The 18995-nt window shown below is 39.1% G+C and overlaps 1 protein-coding gene across 1 annotated transcript; it reads right to left on the bottom strand.

Moving 5' to 3' along the window:
• Positions 1–1029: 1029 nt before the first annotated feature.
• Positions 1030–8292, bottom strand: LOC149273818 (putative tRNA methyltransferase 9B). Its single transcript, XM_089505990.1, has 3 exons — positions 8139–8292; positions 4698–4871; positions 1030–2045 (listed from the first exon to the last, which is right to left on the bottom strand). Exons 1-3 carry the CDS (start codon positions 8290–8292, stop codon positions 1030–1032), a joined length of 1344 nt encoding a protein of 447 aa, XP_089362116.1.
• Positions 8293–18995: the final 10703 nt, after the last annotated feature.

The raw sequence follows: 18995 nt of genomic DNA, 5'->3' as shown, positions 1-18995 counted from the left end.
CCTCTGCCAGTTCTGCTAGAAGTGTTTTCTACTTATCTACTACCTCTCAGTGGGGTCCAATGGCTTTACATTACATCTAAGCCTCGGACCATCTCCTTTTAGACTATGACCTCTTGTCCTAACATTTCTCCCACTTTCTTGTGCTGTGTTGAATACCTGTATTTAACTTAATGTTTCCACAACTTGCCCTCTCTGTACTTTCCTCCAACATATATTGCGATCCTTTAGTATGTCCTGATATTTTTTTATGAAAGTACCATACAGCATCTTTGGTTGGAAGAGAATATTGCTTCAAGTGTATGAAGTTCCAAAAAAGAACTACCTTAAACCATTGAGTGCTGCTGAGGGAGAAGAATGCATAGCTTGCCCTCTTTGGCACACAACAAATTAAAATAATATCTACCATTTACATAATAGATGGGAAAATGATACTCAAGGAGTAAAAATGCTATAGTTAAAAATAAGTGAAAAACACTAGGTATACAACCAGTATACATTATCATGGTATATGCGGAGCTTATATACTAAGAAGTAGCTATATGTTCTGAGTGTGTACGTCTACAAAAATTAAGTTGCATTAAGTTCCTATATCATTATTGCACCTAAGGAAGAACCACATGCTTCTTTACTTATGCTTTTACTTCAATGGGCTCTGGAGACAGCCCCATAGAAAGTGGGGAGACATGGAGTAGCTCCCTCAAAGGCATGCATGATTGGAGGTCATGCAATGAAGAATATGAAGGTGTCTTCCTTAGGTTTTATTAGAGGGGTATCATTCTGGTGGTTCTATGTCAACTAAAGATAATAATGGAAATGCTCTCTCTTTCCTTTCTCTGTGTGAGTATAATGAGTGAGACAATGCTCTGTATCAATTAATAAAAAAAAAAAACCCTTAAAATAAAAATAAAGTTATATTTATGTTTCTCAATAAAACAAAAACAACTTCAGACTACCAAGACTTCACAATACATTCAAACCCTCCAATTACTACACTTAAAAAAAAAAAGTTAAAATTAAGATTAAAAAATGCTATTTCTTTTCTGCGATAATGCACCAATTTCCATGGTCAAAACATGAACTTATAACACGAAGTTCTGGTACATCCATTTCTATAAGATTACAGAGTTCTCCTTCGCGAAACACATGGTAATATCGCATGTATGCTTTTGAGTCCATAATGTTGGTTTCTTGATCACCAACTGAGACAGTTTCATCTAAAATAGAATCATTTGATTCTGTTGTTGATGTTCTCTTAGAAACATTACTCTGCATATCCTTATTTTTTTCATTGGTACATGTACAAGTAGAGCACTCAGCATGTGTCGGGTAGGAAGTCTGTTCACCATTATTCTTCAGGAGCCCACATAGCCGTCCATTTTTCTGTTGCATAGAATTTAAGTCTATTAACCACTGAGCTTTTCTGTGTGAATTATTTTCAATAAATACATCATCATCATCTATACTACGTTCTTTTAAAAAAAGTCTCTGGTGACCAAGGTCGAGGCTACAATGCCGTGAAGGTTGGACTGATATGGTGTTGTTTGCCCATCCTCTGGAAGGACTGAGGGACCTCATTTTGTCAATGTGTCTTCTCAAGGTGGATTCATCGAGAGAACGAGAAAAAAACCATGAACGGAGGGATCGTCCTATGGCACTATAGAGTCTGTTATCTTCGGTATGAAACCTCAGACAGCATGTTTCAGCGGGCATGCCGTTGTTTGTGGTGTGCGATTGCTCGAAATCAAGCGTCTGCACGTACTTATTTATGCTAATGGTTTCAGATTCTTTTGTTTGCTTTGAGGCTACTTCCTGCAGTTTAGAATTTGAAGTAATGTTCATTTTACCTTCAGACTGGTTGGTTTCAGAGGGCTGTCGAGACAGCAATGCTTTGTTCCAGGGTACAAACACATCTTGCTTCTCAAACCTGCGGCTCTTTTGTTCCATTGCCCAAACATACAGCATAATCTGACCTCCTGGAAGTAAAATCCTTGCCATCTCTTTTATTGCTCGGATTCTTCTTTGCTTAGTGGAAAAATGATGAATCACTAGGAAAAGAGTAAGCAGAGTTTTTATTGCTGGGTTGCTATTTAAAACTGGCCCAGTTTAAGACGTGAAGCGGCTAAATTTAACTTTTTTCCCCGTCATGCATAGAAAAGCAACTCAAACCACTAAAATTCAGAGACGAGCCAACACTGACATAAAAATTATATATATATATATATATATATATATATATATATATATATATACTTAAATTATACTCAAGGCATCAGATTAATTTATATTCCCTGTTCATCAGCTATTTGCCTTGCCACAAATATGTTCCATCAAGCAGTGCTCATGGGAGCATTTTCCTGCCAGTGATTAACTACTTCAAGCAGCCAAAGATCATGTAAATTGCAAACAGCAGAGAGGGTGATACGCTGTAGCTCTGGTGTCTTAAGCAAATAAGTGGCCTTTTAAGGTAAAAAATGCATATTAAAGTACTTACTAAGTGCTTCAATATGCATTTGCTGTTGGTGTGGGCATTTGAGACTGTCTCTTTAATGTCAAAACTTGTTTATTTGGACTTACATTTACGATAGTGAAACATAAAATAAAATGAAAGCATCAATTTTATATATATCTATATATATATTTATATATATATATATATACATGCACAGCACTGTGCAAAAGTTTTAACCAAAATGTGAACAAAAATTATGCAAAGTAAGAATGCTTTCAGAAATAGACATGTTATTAGTTTATTTTTATCATTTAACAAAATACAAATTGAATGAACAGAAGAAAAATCAAATCAATATTTGGTGTGAGCAATCTTTGCCTTCAAAACAGCATCTATTTTTTAGCTACACTTGCACATATTTATAGGAACTCATCAGGTAGATTGTTCCATACATCTTGGGAGAAATAACCTCAGTTTTTCTGTGGATTTAGGAAGCCTCAGTGGCTTCTTTTCGTGTAACCCCAGACAAACTCAATGATGTTGAGACCAGGGCTTTGTGGGGGGTCACACCATCACTTCCGGGACTCCTTGTTCTTCTTTATGCTGCAGATAGTTCTGAATTACTTTGGCTCTTTGTTTACGATCATTTTCATGCTGTAGAATAAATTTGGGGAGAATCAGATGCCTCCCTGGTGGTATTGCATGATAAAGTATCCGCCTGTACTTCTTAGCATTGAGGACCCAAATGTGCAAGGAACCTTCACCATGCTTCACTGTTGACTGCAAACACTCATCCTTGTACTACTCTTCAGCTCTTCTGAGAACCAACTGCCTTCTGCTACAGCCAAATATTTTAAATTTTGACTTATCATGCTATTTTATGCACCTTTTTTTGGTGCTTTGCCTTGTTTCCCAGTAGAAGGTATGGCTTTTTGGCTGCAAGCCCACTTCTGACCAGACTTCTCTGAACAGTAGATGGGTGTACCAGGGTCCCACTGTTTTCTGCCAATGCTGAGCTGATGGTACAGCTGGACATCTTTCAACTGCAAAGGGAGGTTATCACGATTTGTCCTTCATCTGCTGCACTAATGGTCCTCAACATTGCCCCTTTCTTTGTGCTTCTTCAAAAGACAGGAGATATGGAAACCCCTGTCTGCCTTGAAATTTCTGCCTGGGAGAGACCATGCTGATGCATTATAACTACCTTGTGCCTTGTTGCTGTGCTCATTAAACAGCAACCTGGCCTTATTAGTGAGTTTGGATGTTCCTCGTCCAGTTTTATTCCTCCTGCATAGCTGTTTATGTTTTGGTTAACAATTGTGTTTTAAACTCCATCAACTATATGCCTACAAAATCCCAGACTTTGTGTAAGTGTACCTAGAAGAATGGATGCTGTTTTGGAGGTAAATGTTGGTCACACAATATATTGATTTGAGGTAGATTTTTCTTCTGTTCACTCCCTTTGCATTTTGTTAAATAATAAAAATAAACCATTAACATGTCAATTTTAACACCTGCCAAAATAACTTGAAAACTTGCACAATACTGTATATTTATATATATATATATATATATATATATATATATATATATATATACAGAGAGAGAAAGAGAGAGAGAGAAAGATAGAGATATATATCGATCGATCGATAGATAGATAGATAGATAGATAGATAGATAGACAAATTGGTGTAAGTAATCTATAATCACCCTTCTTGGTCCACCAAGAGTTACATTTTCTATATTACTAATACCTCCTCTTAATCAGACAGAGGATTAAAATTATAATATTGTGGTGGGAGTAGTATATATAGCACCAGCCTAGGCAAATTAGGCTTAGAGGTGCCAGGTCTGGAGGGGGCAACAACCCTCCTGCTGCAAAAACAAGGGCAAGTCATCCTATTAGGTGATCAGGCTTCTTGTTCACTGTTCTTTGGGAAATCAGTGATTTCCCTTTGTAACCAAGCATTTATACTATCGGCACAGGTGCCTCATTAATGGTGTCCAAAAGGCTTGAAGTTGCTTGCAAGTCTCTTTTGGGTTAAAATGCAGTGCAGTCCCACTGATTCAGCTTCTTGGTAAGCAATGAAGCCATGAAAAATTAGCTAGAACTCGCCAAACCTTGGGTACTTTGACGTTGTAGCGAGCTAAGCAATATACGGCCATGTGGTATGATAGAATCCCCAATATTTATGATTTAGAATTTTTCCTTTGTTTTATGTATTTATTAGTCATTATTATTCCTTACCTCCAATGGAGATGACTGCATCAAAACATTTTTCTCTAAATGGAAGATTCAAGTTATCGCAAACCATGACCTCCAACTTGTTATTCCTTGCAATTTCCACTAGAGGCTCGCAGTAATCGCAGCCTAAGTTGTATATTTCACTGTTCACACTAAGATATTTGCCAGTGCCACAGCCTGTAAGTAAAGTCATTCCATTTTAGTTTCACGTAAAAATAAAATGCACACATTTCTATCAATATTTCCCGCAATGAAGGCTTGTAAGTGAAGCTTTCACATATGTACTGCACAGTAGGGAAATAAGAGAAACTAGCTATGTACGCTATCATTCAAAGGATTGGGGTCAATTAGAATTGTCCTTGGTTTTGAAAGGAAAGCAGATTTTGTCCATTAAAATAACATGACATTGATCAGAATTACAGTGCAGACATTCTTAATGGTGTAAATGACCGCTGAGTTATATTGGAATCTCTTAATAGGCGTACAGAGGCCCTTGATCACTCCCATCACTCCTGTGTTGCTAATTCAAGTTTAAGTATACAAGTGTAATTGGTCATTAGAAAATCCTTCTGCAATTATGTTACAGCTAGGAGTTTTTCTTTTTTTCCATTAAAACAGCTAAGTGACCTTAAACGTTTGAACGGCACTATACATTTTAATTACATCGGTTTAAAAATGTAAACCGTTAATGTAGGCCTAACTATACAAAACATTATTGTTTGGAAATTCCCTTGAAAATATACAGTGATTCATTTATATTCAATACATGCACTAAGTGCATCACTAACCATTTTCAATCTATAAAACATGTACAATTTGCACAGAAAACAGTCAGAGCATTTAACGTTATTTATTATCTACAATTATTTTTGTATACTAATGCAAATCTGATGAGTATCCATCAGAATCCAGCCATTTGAATCTAACCAACTAATATGTGTTTCAATGGCTCTGGGGGGAATGTGGAGATTTAACTCAATGAAGCATTTTTAATAAAATGTCAAATTAAATCTTTTTAATTAGCACAATCAACTAACAGTAATACAACAGTAATAAAACTAACACAATCATTGTTCATTACTATCATTTCTTTCATTAATTCATCTCTCATATTATTTTAGATTAGTATGCAAATATTCGCCAAAAAGAAATCCTGTAGAAATAATGGGCTTGATTCAATTACCTGACTAACCCTTAATTGGACTAGATATTGTAACAAAAACACAGTAAGCGATTGAATAACCTGACTTAATCATGATCATACATTCTACGGTACGACCACACCAAAAACGTTACATTGAAACCATAGAAAACCCATCACTTACAGCATTTCTATGAGGACGAGCATGAGAAATTATACATTTCTGCTCATATACCGTATTTGCTCGATTATAAGACGAGGTTTTTTTCAGAGCAAATGCTCTGAAAAATACCCCTCGTCTTCTAATCGGGGTCGTCTTCTAATCAGACCTCAAATAGAGTCTGATTAGTAGACTAAGATCCAGATCCCCCGCACCGCTGCAGGGGACCTGGATCCTCCTGTCTCACCCCCCCCCCCCATCATACACACTTACCGGTGCTTCCTGCTGTATTGCCGGGGCAGCGGGTTGACGTCTACGCGATCCGCGTAGACAACGTCCGCTGCAGCCGGAAGGAGGTGTGGCTAGCAGCGGGGGTTGTCTGCGTCCGTCGCGTAGACCTTCCCCGACTGTCAGAGATCTCTGATCTCTGACAGCCGGGGAAAGTATACGCGACGGACGCATACAAACCCCCGCTGCCAACTCCACCTCCTTCCGGCTGCAGCAGAAGGCGACGTCAACCCGCTGCCCCGGCTGGAAGCACCGGTAAGAGAGGGCTGAGAGGGGAGAGAGGAGAGAGGAGAGGGGAGAGAGGAGAGAGGAGAGGGGAGGGGAGGGGGGGGAGAGAGTGTGTGTGTGTGTGTTAGTTAAATGGGGGCATAGGGCATTTCTGGAGTGGCGTTAAGGGGGCATTTAATAGAGCACTCTGCCTCCTGAAATGCCTTATACCTCCCTATATGCCACTCTGCCCCATAATATGCCTTTTAACCCCCTAAATGCCAGAGTGGCATATAGGGGTATAAGGCATTTCTGGAGGCAGAGTGCTCTATACAATGCCTTTTAACTCCCTTAATGCCACTCTGCCTCCTGAAATGCCTTATACCTCCCTATATGCCACTCTGCCCCATAATATGCATTTTAACCCCCTAAATGCCAGAATGGGATATAGGGGTATAAGGCATTTCTGGAGGCAGAGTGGCATATAGGGGGTCAAAAGGCATACCATGGGGCACAGTGGCATATAGAGGGTTAAAAGGCATATCATGGGCCACAGTGCCATATTGGTGTGGCAAGCCTGGGGGCAGATGTGCGAAACTGGGGGACAGGCTGGAAAATACAAGAAATAAAAACAAAAAAAATATTTTTCTCAATCATAGCTTTTATTAAAAAAAATAGTTTACATGAATTAACATTTACTGGTAAAACTTTTTTCCTTTAGGGTCGTCTTATATTCAGGCTTTTTCTTTTTTCCTAAGTTAATATTCAGATTTTGGGGGGTCGTCTTATAATCAGGGTCGTCTTATAATCGAGCAAATACGGTACTTCAAATCATCAGATCCTCCATCTAACCTCCATTAAATCTGAACTAAACTAAAATTGAACCACTTAAACATACTGTACATGCGCTGTCAAGCAATAGACCACACCAAGGGTGTTTAACCCTTTCTATGCTGACACACTATGTACAATAAGATAAGAACCACACAGTATCAATGAGTATGTTTGAACTAGTGAATAATTGAGTATGTGTGAATGAGTGTGTGTTTCTGTATGTATGTATAAGTTTGTGGTAGCATGGATGTAGATTGTAAGTGGGGGCTAGGATAGATGGCACAGGCAGGGTGTTTGGGGGCAGCAATGGCACAGGTAGGCTATTTGGGGCAAGATGGCACAGGTGGGTCTGTATTTAGAATTTCAATATGTTATGTAAAAGATGCAAGTCTCCCTTTAAATTTCTAATACCTCTCCTTGAAGCCTGAGGACATGATTAGAGGTGGTGAGAAAGCACTCTTTTACACATTTACTTGTGATCTCATATATAACATTACATCCACCAATAAAAGTTTGGAATTTGACTGCAAAAGTTGGGTCTGGATTTCAGCTTTTCGTCTTACTCTTTACTGTCACCTTGTGGTGGGCATGTAAATCACTGATATGTCAGTTAATTCTACAAATGTAAAATTGGACACTGACAAAAGATGAATGCTAAAGCAACAGTCTTCGTTTCCATAGATTTAGGGATTTTATCTGTTTTTACCTGTAACTCTTTCAACACTTTGGATTCCAGGGGATGAGAAATGCCATACACATTTATTTGAGGTAAATGGACAGTCCATTTAAATACTGTAAAGTAGGAATATATTACCTATATCCACTATAAAACTGCCAGGCTTTTGCTCCAGAAGGAACTGACGGACCTTGGGCCAAGCCTTACTTTGGACTTCATTAAAGTAAGGCGCTGTGTTTTCGTATACACTATGAACATGCCGCTTCTCCAGCTCTGTAGCTTCCTGGTCCATGCTGCAAGATAAAAGGGAAATTATTTAAATGAATATAGACTTAGAACCTCTTAAAATGTTAATGACATGCTTACTGCTCTTGACATGACTATATAAAAATGATAAACCAATGTATCTTATATTGGTAGATTGCACATGTTTGAACTTCCCTTTTAAATCTAATTTTACTAACAGCATTGGTATTAGTTGAAGTATACAAATTGATCTGTTCCATGAGTCTGCTGTAGCAGTAGCCACTCTTGTGTCAAGATTTTCCAGGTCAACAAAAGGAGCTATAAAAAGGGAATAAAGGATAACTGTAGTTGTGTGACAAAAAGGTTACATACAGGGGCGTATCTAGAAATGACCGGGTCCTGATGTAAAAATGACCCACCCCCCTGACTTCAACAGCTAGTCTGTGCCTTCTTTGTCCCTCCTTCCAACATAAAACATATGCAAACACACAAATTACACACGCTTACTCATATTCACTAACACACACTCCATCTTACTCCACTAACACAACTATGCTCACACACACACACACAGGTACACATCCATGCTCACACATACAAAAGTACACATCCATGCTCACACGCACACAATTACACATCCAATTACTACGTGCTAATTCCATGTAGCAGAGGTACTCACCTCTGATAGGAGTATGCACTTAACTGGGAGATTACAGATAAATTGAACAAATTCACTATGCTTTATGAAGGGTTAATCCCAGTTAGTTTTTCCTACAGGAAGGGTCTGTTATCCAAAGTACAAGGTGATATTGGGCCAACATAGAAAGAAGATGCAATGTAAGCATTTGGGACCTCAAAGGTATCTTCTTCAGATGAAAACAAGAAAGTATTTTCTTCCTTACTCTCACAAGGTTTTTTCTATCATGAGTGATTTCTCTTTTGCCCTTTAAACTAAATTCATCCCAATCCAAGGAATGACATCGCTTGTGACAGATGTTGTTTATTTCATTCTAGCAGTACAAGGAAGTGATAACTTAAAGACAAGTCACAGTCTTAATTTAGATTCCTGTTATATATTGCCCTGTGGCTTTTTATACAACGAGAATTACAGATAGACTGCAACTTTTATTTTTAGATTGATGGAGCACTTTATTTCAGAGTGATTTAATCCCAACATAGATGGGAACATAAAAAAACAAGATGTAATTTTGAAAATTGTAAAATTTAACTATTTTTCACTGGTGATGTACACATCAAGGCAATCATTCTTTTACAACAACAAAAATTCACATTCCTTTTTTGAAAGTAGATAGATGTTATATACTGGGTTTTTTATTTAACCCTTAAAGGACCAGGGCTTTTTATGCTACAGATCCAGAGCACTTTTCACATTTTTGCTATGTCTTTCTTCAACCATTATTTATCATTTAGTGTGCCCAGCAAATTATATTTTTTCAGGACAAGAAGGGAATTTTGGTAAAACCATATTCATATATGTAAGCCATTTTAGGAGTAAATTTGACATGTATATAAACTATACACAACTAGTATAAAATAATAAAAATATACTCATTAACTTGTCCTTATTTGGAAACCACCCAGGTTTTTTTCAAAATGTTTTAGGATTTAATTTAAATGATTTATTTTTAGCCTCCATCTAACCTTAAACTAACAATAACAAAATATAATTAATTAATTCCCCACTAACAAACACTCACAACACTAACAACATAATATAAACTAAAAAGTTAAATAAACCCCTTAGGGTCAAGATAAATATTTGAAATAAAAAAAGACTTTTTAAAAAAAGAAATGTGTGGGAAAATATACATTATGGTGTTAACAGGGCCGGCCTTAGGGGTGTGCGACCTGTGCGACCGCACAGGGCGCCATGGTTGCAGGGGCGCCTGACCGGGACTTTTTTTTTGTGTGTTTTTTTAAAAACTTTATTTAACATCATTCATGTTAAATAAAGTTTAAAAAAAAAAACGATGCTTAAATCTAAGTCCCGGTCAGGGGCGCCGAGCGGTTGCTCGTGAAGTTCTCGGCAACCGCTCGGCGCCCCTTACTCTCCGTGACTCCGTCGCTGTGCCGGCATCTCATGTTGAGCGCCGGACTATTCCGGCTCTCAACATGAAATGCCGGCACCGCGGCAGAGAGAGAAGACGGATGCCTCCCGCTCTCACCGCAGGACTCCGGCAACAAGGTAAGTGGGGGGGGGTGTAGTTTGAAGGGTGTAGTTTGAAGTGGCAGAGGGGGGGGTGTAGTTTGAAGTGGCAGAGGGGGGGGGTGTAGTTTGAAGGGGCAGAGGGGGGGTGTAGTTTGAAGGGGCAGAGGGGGGGTGTAGTTTGAAGGGGCAGAGGGGGGGGTGTAGTTTGAAGGGACAGGGGGGGTGTAGTTTGGATGGGTAGGGGGGGTAGTTTGAAGGGGCAGAGGGGAGGGGTAGTTTGAGGGGCGGTAGTTTGAAGGGGCATGGGGGGGTAGTTTGAAGGGGCAGAGAGGGGGGGGTAGTGAGGGGGGGGCGCCAGAGGAGTAGTCCGCACAGGGCGCCACAACGCCTAAGGCCGGCTCTGGGTGTTAACATGGGTGTGTGAGTGTGTGTTAGTGCATGGTGTCAAAGTAAGTTTGCATGTTAGTATGTGGTATTGTATGTTATGTATACAATAACACAAGTATGTTATGTATGTGTTAGTATGTTAGTATTAAGGACCATTAAAGAGAAGAGGACTCTAAAGCACATACCCACGTCCATGAGCGTCAATGTGATACAAAACGTTGAATTACAGAAACCCAGGGAATTGGACGTTAATTTGTTAGGGGCTTAGTTTTTACAGCTGGCTACATTTAGCAAAGACGCTGTTGGAGGTGAAGTTTATTAGCCTCAACCTCAATAAATAATAACCTGAAAATAATAGACCATTCACTTTAAATATTTCAAGATATCGGTAATTACATTGATCAACTTTAATAGGCAACAGAAAATATTTATTATGCTAACGCAAAGTTAGTGCATTTTGATGAATTCCTGGATAAATTCGAATTTTCCTGAAATTCCAGATTTTTTCCCCCTGACTGGAATACCCTTCTCTTATCAGGTTGGAGTCACAGCTAACCAACAACACCAACCATAATACTTTGCCTCCTTTTTCATCTGCCCATTCCTTTAACAGATTTACTTATATGGACCTTGAAATGAGTCTGGTAGCTTAAATTGCCAACGATCCCATGTCACTTCGATGTTAACCTAAATGTACAATTTTCGCATTAAATGATTGCGTACAGTTTTCGCTGGAAACACATTTGTGGGTTGGGCGATCCAAATTCTATTAAATCAAGGAAGCAAAATTATAGATTCTATTAGATTCTAGGGATCTCTCAGAAAGGTGGAGGACAGCGAACCCCCCCCCAGGCCATTTCTCCTGCTTGACTACTTTGTATGAGCTCAAGACTCAAAGCAATCAATACCAGTTTCAATTAGACTTTAAACATTCCAGATAACACTAAGACAAACAGTCAATATATACATTGATTTTCCATTCCATGTATAACCATATTTATCTGCAGTGGAAAAGGCAACACTGGAAATATACGACTTGTGACGGACTTGTCTATTGCCTCTTTAGCGGGAGTGTTATAACATTGAGGGACAGCGCATATTTAGCCCTGTATAGAGCGGGCTACATGACAGGTAGATCTATAACTTAATCTATATATATATACTTTTGCCGTTCAATAGACAAAATAAACCTTTATTTTGAGATTAAAAAGCAATATCTGTATCAGAATCCCATCTCATGTGTGTATCATAGTAGCAGCAATATTAACATGCTGTTCTCATGATCTGCACGATTATTCTTCCTCATTAGTAATTGCTCCTTTATTTTATTACCAAATATCTATTAAAAAGTTATACCGAAAATAAAAAGCAAAATCACAAGTTTTAATAAATTAATTTAAAATGCTGACCCTCGGTCACTGACAGATCAGTACGTTCTCTCACAGTGGGAAAAAAAAGATCCATTCCCTGCAGACAGGGATCAGTCTGTAGATCCAGCAGCTGTAGCCGGTAATATATATTTATTTTTTTTAAATCAAGATTAAAAATGTCCGTCTACACTTGTTATATATTTAAAAAAAAACACATACAAATAGAAAAAAAATAACTACATAAATGTTTAGTTTAGAAGAGGGCAAATTAGATTTAGTGTACTACTCCCATGTCATCAGTCAAAATAATGGTGCTGATCAGTACAGAGGTACAAAAAAGGAATCACACCATTTGATTTATTTTATCTGTAGATTGCGTTTCCTTAAAATAATTACGGCATTTAACCACCCGGTGTGCTGATGCTCTATTGGCCGTTTACAGAGTGCGCATTTATACTATGGAGGCTGTGCTGTCTCAGCTATGATGTAATTTGCCAGCACTTTTAATGCAGTAAAAATGATGACCTCAGAGGCATACCTGGGGACTTTTAGGCTCCAGCTACCCTAAGCCCCCCATGTGGGATGCAGCCGGGACTACCTCCTGATGTTAGTGGGGTGTCCCACTGACACCAGTGGGTGTTCCCCCTGATGGATGGGGTAATGGGTCAGGAGTGGGGTGTGTTAGGCCCCATGCTCCCGTGCCCTCGACCCGGAGAACCAGAGCCTCTCCGGAAGTCTACAGAGAGTTCCCAGGTATGCTCAGAGGGGGAGGCTGGGGGGCACTGCCCGGATTCAGGTCTGGTGCAGCACCAAAGGTAAATTGTGACTGCCCTAACATAAGCCCAGATGTGCTCTTTATAAATATTCAGCTGTATTTGATAAGCAAGGTTTTTAATGCTAATTTAAATAGTGCCAATTTATAGCTTCTTTTGAAAGGAATGGTAACATTAAAATTGATTGACAATAAAAATGTTCAATGTTCTAATCTTGCAGTAAAGAGCAAACCCTACTGCGATGTTCTAGAAAATGACCTTGGTGTTTGATGTATCTGTTTAATTATCATGCTGATATTCCGAACACACGCAGACACCCTCCATATGTATATTGTCTCTAAGTGTAAACTATTTAACTATTTGCTATTAATGGGTATGCAGAAGGATTAAAAAAAAAATACATAATGAGACAGTTTAGAAGAAAACTGTTGATGAACATTTTAAGACATCCAAACCACCAATACTAAGTATTCCTGAAAGTTACTGTCTGGACTACTTTTCAGTATTATCAAAGAATCTGACAGTCTAATGGAGAAGCATCTTGGCAAATAACCTAGGAAGTTTTTGAAGCACTGCCCTAGAAGATGTCTCTTTGCATGATTATCAAGGTGTCATGCACCCACAGCTGGCCAAAGGATCCCACTAGATATTTCAGTACAGGCTGTAGTCACTATTAGGAGCATCAGTCTTTTGGAGCACATCCTTCTACATCGTTATGGCTTTGTCCATACAGCCAGTGACTTGCGGTCCATGGTTCCGGGCCAGGGAGTCATGGGAGCAATTACTCCCCAAGCTTCTCTAGATTTATAGATCTTGGCCCCTTACAAGATAACTTTTGATGTGCTTTCTTTGCAGTTCCACGTATAGCCACCAGGGCATCATTAACCCGTGGTTTGGGCAGCTTTTAATCTCCCTGACTGGGTCCTTTTTGTATTTGTGTTATGAGATATCTATGCTGTCATGCTTTAGTTGTTGGTGTTCTGCAGGTTGTGTCTCCATGTTCCACCAAAACCGGATAATAAACACAGTTGATTAACGTGTCTGTAGTTTTCTTCTTATCATTATCTACAAGCCCCCATGTTGTGACTTTTGATGAAGAAATTCTGATTTTATTTTGAGCAGATATATTAAACAAGGGATCATTTTAGCTTACATTGATTCATTAGCAACCGACAATAGAAAATATACTTCCCAACATCTTAGTATTTTTCTTGGTAGAGAGTAAAAGCAGTACAGTTATACACTTTTCATGACTGCATGACAAAGATTTGTATGTTTATATGTTAAATATATTCATGAGCTCCATATATATATATTAAAGCCACTAGTTGGACTTGATCCTTTCAATTCTATAAAGGTTTGCAACCCTGACATTGAAAAGGTTAAAGTTTTGCTTTAAATACTAGAAGAATGAAATACATTTAGTAAAAATAAATCTGTATTTTATGCACATCGATACACAAAATGTAAACAAAACATCGATACACAAAATATAAACAATATCAGAAACATACATTGCTTTCCCTATAGAATACACCTCTTATAGAATATGTATGTCAGGTGCTGCTTTAGATTTTTAAAGGCCATTAAAAAAAGATTTAAACAAAAAAGTATGTATTTTTATTAATTAACATTAATTATAGTAATAGTCATATCCGGGATTTTTCTAACCCTGAGACTCTTGAAATTTTAACCATTTAATAGTCCATAGAGAAGATTCTACACAGTGGGTCACCAAATGTGTTAACCAAATGGCTCTATTTCAGGTCCACATGGAAACCTTAACTTGTCATTATTTAAAGATAAACTTAATTGAGTCACCTACATTCAAGTAGGGATATCAGCTATAACATATTGCAAAATCAGCAATTGAGAGTCTTATATATGATCATAGGGAAGAGGTCAGTTCCAGACTGTGTGACCCTGAGAATCTGCCCCTTCACCCTGGGATTGGGGTAAAAACCCTGGGAGTTCTCAGGTATGGTCATAATGTGATTTTCAAAGGTCTTCAATGAAGAGCAACAGAAACTACCTACTACCTTGGCATGCAGAGGGGGTAAATGTGAGGTCCTTATCAAGATGATACGATTTAGATCAATCTAAAGCAATGGATTTCAGATTTTCACATTATCTCATTTTACAGAAATGGGAACCACTATTAACAAGTTTGTGATTACTGTCTGTACAAGCAATGACTCCATACAATCCAGCCTCATTCTTCAGCACCATGGACAGTGAGTAAACGTCAATTACACTATTGTCATTCAAATTTATCATGTCTACACTTAAAATGTTATAATATATATACATTAGCTGATTTTTGTCACTTACATATACCTATAAACCCCATATCTGCTACAATTAATGGACTGAAATTACTGAAATTTGGAAATGAGGTGAACTATTCTATAAAAAGAAGAAGAATGAAGATTAATGAAGAAGAATAAAGACTAATTTATCATTTTTGTGACATCAGTTCTGCATGTATAAGAATTCCAGGTACTTGGACCCCATCTGTTGCTGCTTTAACACATAATATACCCATTTAACACAAGTATGCATTTTTACATAAAATGACCATTTAATACTCATTTTGTTTAGTTTGTAATGAGATAAATTAATTTGCTGAGCCTGTAAGGAGCAGGCAGTCAATTAAAAGTTAGCAGACATAAAAAACATGCATTATGAAAATCTGTATTTTGTCTGGAAAGTGTAATCTGTTTGCCTTCAGAGGCTTAAACTCCTCTATAAATAGGGAACGGTGTGCCGGCAAGGTCAGGGCTCAGCTATCCAGGGAATCAATCTGCCTGACTAGGCTGTGGGTGAGAATACATGACCTTAAGGTGATCCCCATCTTACGCCCATCTTATCCCACCTTTTACTCCCTTCTTACCCCATCTTACCCCCATAACCCTGCAGCAGCCTTCAGTAGATGTCGGCTCCGGTGTATTTACCTGCAGTCAGTGCCAGTGTAGGTCTTGTATCTCACAGCCAGTGTGCAGCATTCTGACCATGGTGGCTCCCGCTGCACAGATTGGCATGTGCCCCCTCCTCCTGCAGCTCATTACCAGTCCTTACATGCATCTCCTAAGGAAGCCTCCCCTCCCGGGGCAGTCTGAGGCAGCCGCGCCGCTGGCTGAACGCAAATAGCTAATGCTACGTAGAAGGGGCTGCCGGTGGGGGTCGGAGCTGGAAGGTCAGGGAGGGCGCGCAGGTCAGGGCAGCTGCCGAGCGAAGCAGATGCCGGGGGAGCCGAGTGCCGCTGCCAGTCCCATAGACACCAGCGGCACAGGCAGAGGGAGCACGGCATGAGCTGTCAGTGACTGGGAGGGGGCGGGTAACCGGCCCTGCCGCCCATGTGACCTTGCTTTGCTTTTCCTGCCTCCGGCTCGCATAATGAAGTAACGTAAGGTGCCTTTAAATCAGGTCCAGTTCTGTATAGCGCCCTCCTTACCAGTATGAGTGCTCCATTCACTGTAGTACTTTGCAGCTTTTACTGGTATTAATAGGTAATCAGGGTACTGGTGGCACTGTAAGGGGCCTGTGTGTAGTCACATCAAACAGTATCAAACAGTATTCACTGATGGGAATACCTTAATAGATCTGCTGGCATGAGTGTGTAGGGTAAGCTCATGCAAATAAGACAGGTGGATCAAACTCTTACCTGGTTCTGCTGTATGTTTAAGACAATATGTGAACTCTGTTCCTTACTTTTAAAATATTAATTCCATCACAAGTGTCCAGGCACCTAAAAATAACTCCTGGTTACAAATGCTTGGAAACTAATTTCATCTGATATGCTGGATCTGCCACAGACATGGCTGCCATCGGATTAGTAGAGTCAGGACAGCTGAATGGGGCACAGTTTCTGGATGATCGCTACAGTCGCACAATGGTACCATATCTGGGATCTCTCATGGTTTTGCCACAATCTCAGGGTCAAGGGACAGACTCTGAGGTTTGCGCAGTCTGAAACGGATCACGTATAAGAATGCCAATTGGTGCTTTTGCTATACTTGATATCCCTGCTTGATGCAGGTGACTTTATTAAGTGTATATTTAAGTAATGACAAGCTAAGGTTTCCTTAAGGATCACTATTAAAGCCATTTGATTAAAACATTTGGTAAGCAACTACATAGAATCTACATTATTATTATTATTATCATTGATTTATATAGCCAACAATTTACGCAGCGCTTAATACAATACATATATTCAAGGGGTCTGACAAGACGAGAATTGACAGACTAAGACAAACTGATACATTAGGTGGAGAGAGCCCGGCTCACAAGCTTACAATCTTGAGGGAATGGGGTGACAAACATAAGGCACAGAGAAAGGTTGAGAGGTAGTGTGGTGGTTGTCTCAATGACAAGGAAGTTCTAGCAGCTAAGGTGGAATGCTTTTCTGAAGAAGTGGGTTTTGGGATTTTTGTTGAATGTCGGGAGGGAGGGTGAAAGCTGAAGGTTCAGTAGAAGTAGATTTCAGAGATATGGGGCAGCTCGAGTGAGATCTTGTAGACGGGAAAAGGAAGAGGTGATACGTGAGGAGGAGAGCCTTTGTTAGGGCACAGTTAAAGACTGAAGGGAGTTTATGGTTGGAGATGATAGGAATTTAATTAGTTAGGTTGAGCATGTTGGTTAAGTTTGGTGGTTGAGAGTGATAGGAATAGGGGGCTATTCACGGATTCATAAATCAAGGTTCTCAGGATCGGCTCATTTAGAGGTATTTCTGATACACTCCTCCTACATCCCTACCTTTAATGCTGATGCATCGTTTTACTGTTGAAACTTGGACTATATGAATGTGTGGCCCCTGGGGTTGGGGCGGCTCTTTACATGGACAGCACATGGGGGATTAACATGATGGTCCTTGATGGGGTGGCGATATTTTTGATGGTGACCCTGTTTTGCTGTTTTGTAACCAACATCCATACCATACCATTATGGCAGCATGTCCCAGACCCTGGCTCATATTGGGAGTGTCCCCCAGGTCCTGGCTTCTAAAAAATTAGAGAACACTCTGGCATATTAGAAAATTAAAGCCACAGAGAGCAGATGTCTGAAGTTTGCCTTTCCGTAGATAAAACAGACAATTATTTATTTTTGCTAAAAGTTAGTGTTTTTGTTATTTACATTTTATTTTACCTCATTCACTCATGCAAGTACGCTCATAAAATTGTGCCATGATGGCATTTAGGACATGCCTGTACTTCCTGACTTTATTGCAGCAGCAGGGGCATCTCCTTACCACTGCACAAGAGATCAGGCTGTCTAATGACCGTCTCGACTCTACTATGTCAGCAGAGACAACATCATATTATGAGTGCTAACAGATTACGTGTAAAGGTGCCAGGTACAAGCGCCAGTAACCCACTTCAATATGAAAGTCGCATTGTGGACGTGTCAATGCTGACATCTGTCAAAGGTCTCTGGAGGAGAAATGAAAAACAAAATGAAAAACAAAATATTAAAAAAGAAATACAATTTAAATGTAAAAAAATAAAATACATTTATATGACTTATAGTAACAAATACAGACATTTATTTAATGTACAGTATAGGAATGTGAAATGTAGGATATGTAAAAACTATACAGATCAAAAGACCCTATTTTGTCATAGAAGCTTATTGCATTCCAATTTGAAACATAGTTTGTGTGTAAAACATAGAAAATAGAATAGTTGGTTAAAGCAGAGAGCAGGCATGTTTTATTTGCACATCAGCGGGAGATTATTATTAAAATCTGATTGCAAATTTACAGTTAAAACGTACAAGATGCTACTGCTTAATACTCTGAGCGCCAGGCTATGTGTCATCTAGACCACGAAGTATCAAATGTTGACTTGTGAAATAGTACTACGTAAGTGCTGGGTTTTTTTAATATCGTAATAATTATTCACTTTTTGTCAGAAAAATTACCAAAGGTTAGGGCAATAAAGAAGTAAGTTGAGGTGTCAGGACTTGCCTCTTTTCCCCTACTCCTAGAGCATGCCTCCGATCGCTCAATAACATCCCTGCATTGTATTCAATATTCTGTTGTCATAAG

The sequence above is a fragment of the Sceloporus occidentalis genome, unplaced genomic scaffold (genome assembly GCF_023333645.1).
Source record: "Sceloporus occidentalis isolate IW3139 unplaced genomic scaffold, rSceOcc1.0.p SCAF_358, whole genome shotgun sequence".
Lineage (NCBI taxonomy): Eukaryota > Metazoa > Chordata > Lepidosauria > Squamata > Phrynosomatidae > Sceloporus > Sceloporus occidentalis.
This window is presented reverse-complemented; position numbering and strand designations above follow the sequence as displayed.

What these genes read in the sequence shown, in the direction of transcription:
- LOC149273818 (XM_089505990.1), bottom strand. Translation starts at nt 8,292, where the DNA reads ATGGACCAGGAAGCTACAGAGCTGGAGAAGCGGCATGTTCATAGTGTA. An exon ending in CAGTTTTATAGTGGATATAG is followed by an intron (nt 4,872 to 8,138) that starts GTAATATATTCC and finishes CTTTACTTACAG; the next exon opens with GCTGTGGCACTGGCAAATAT. An exon ending in TGCAGTCATCTCCATTGGAG is followed by an intron (nt 2,046 to 4,697) that starts GTAAGGAATAAT and finishes CTCTTTTCCTAG; the next exon opens with TGATTCATCATTTTTCCACT.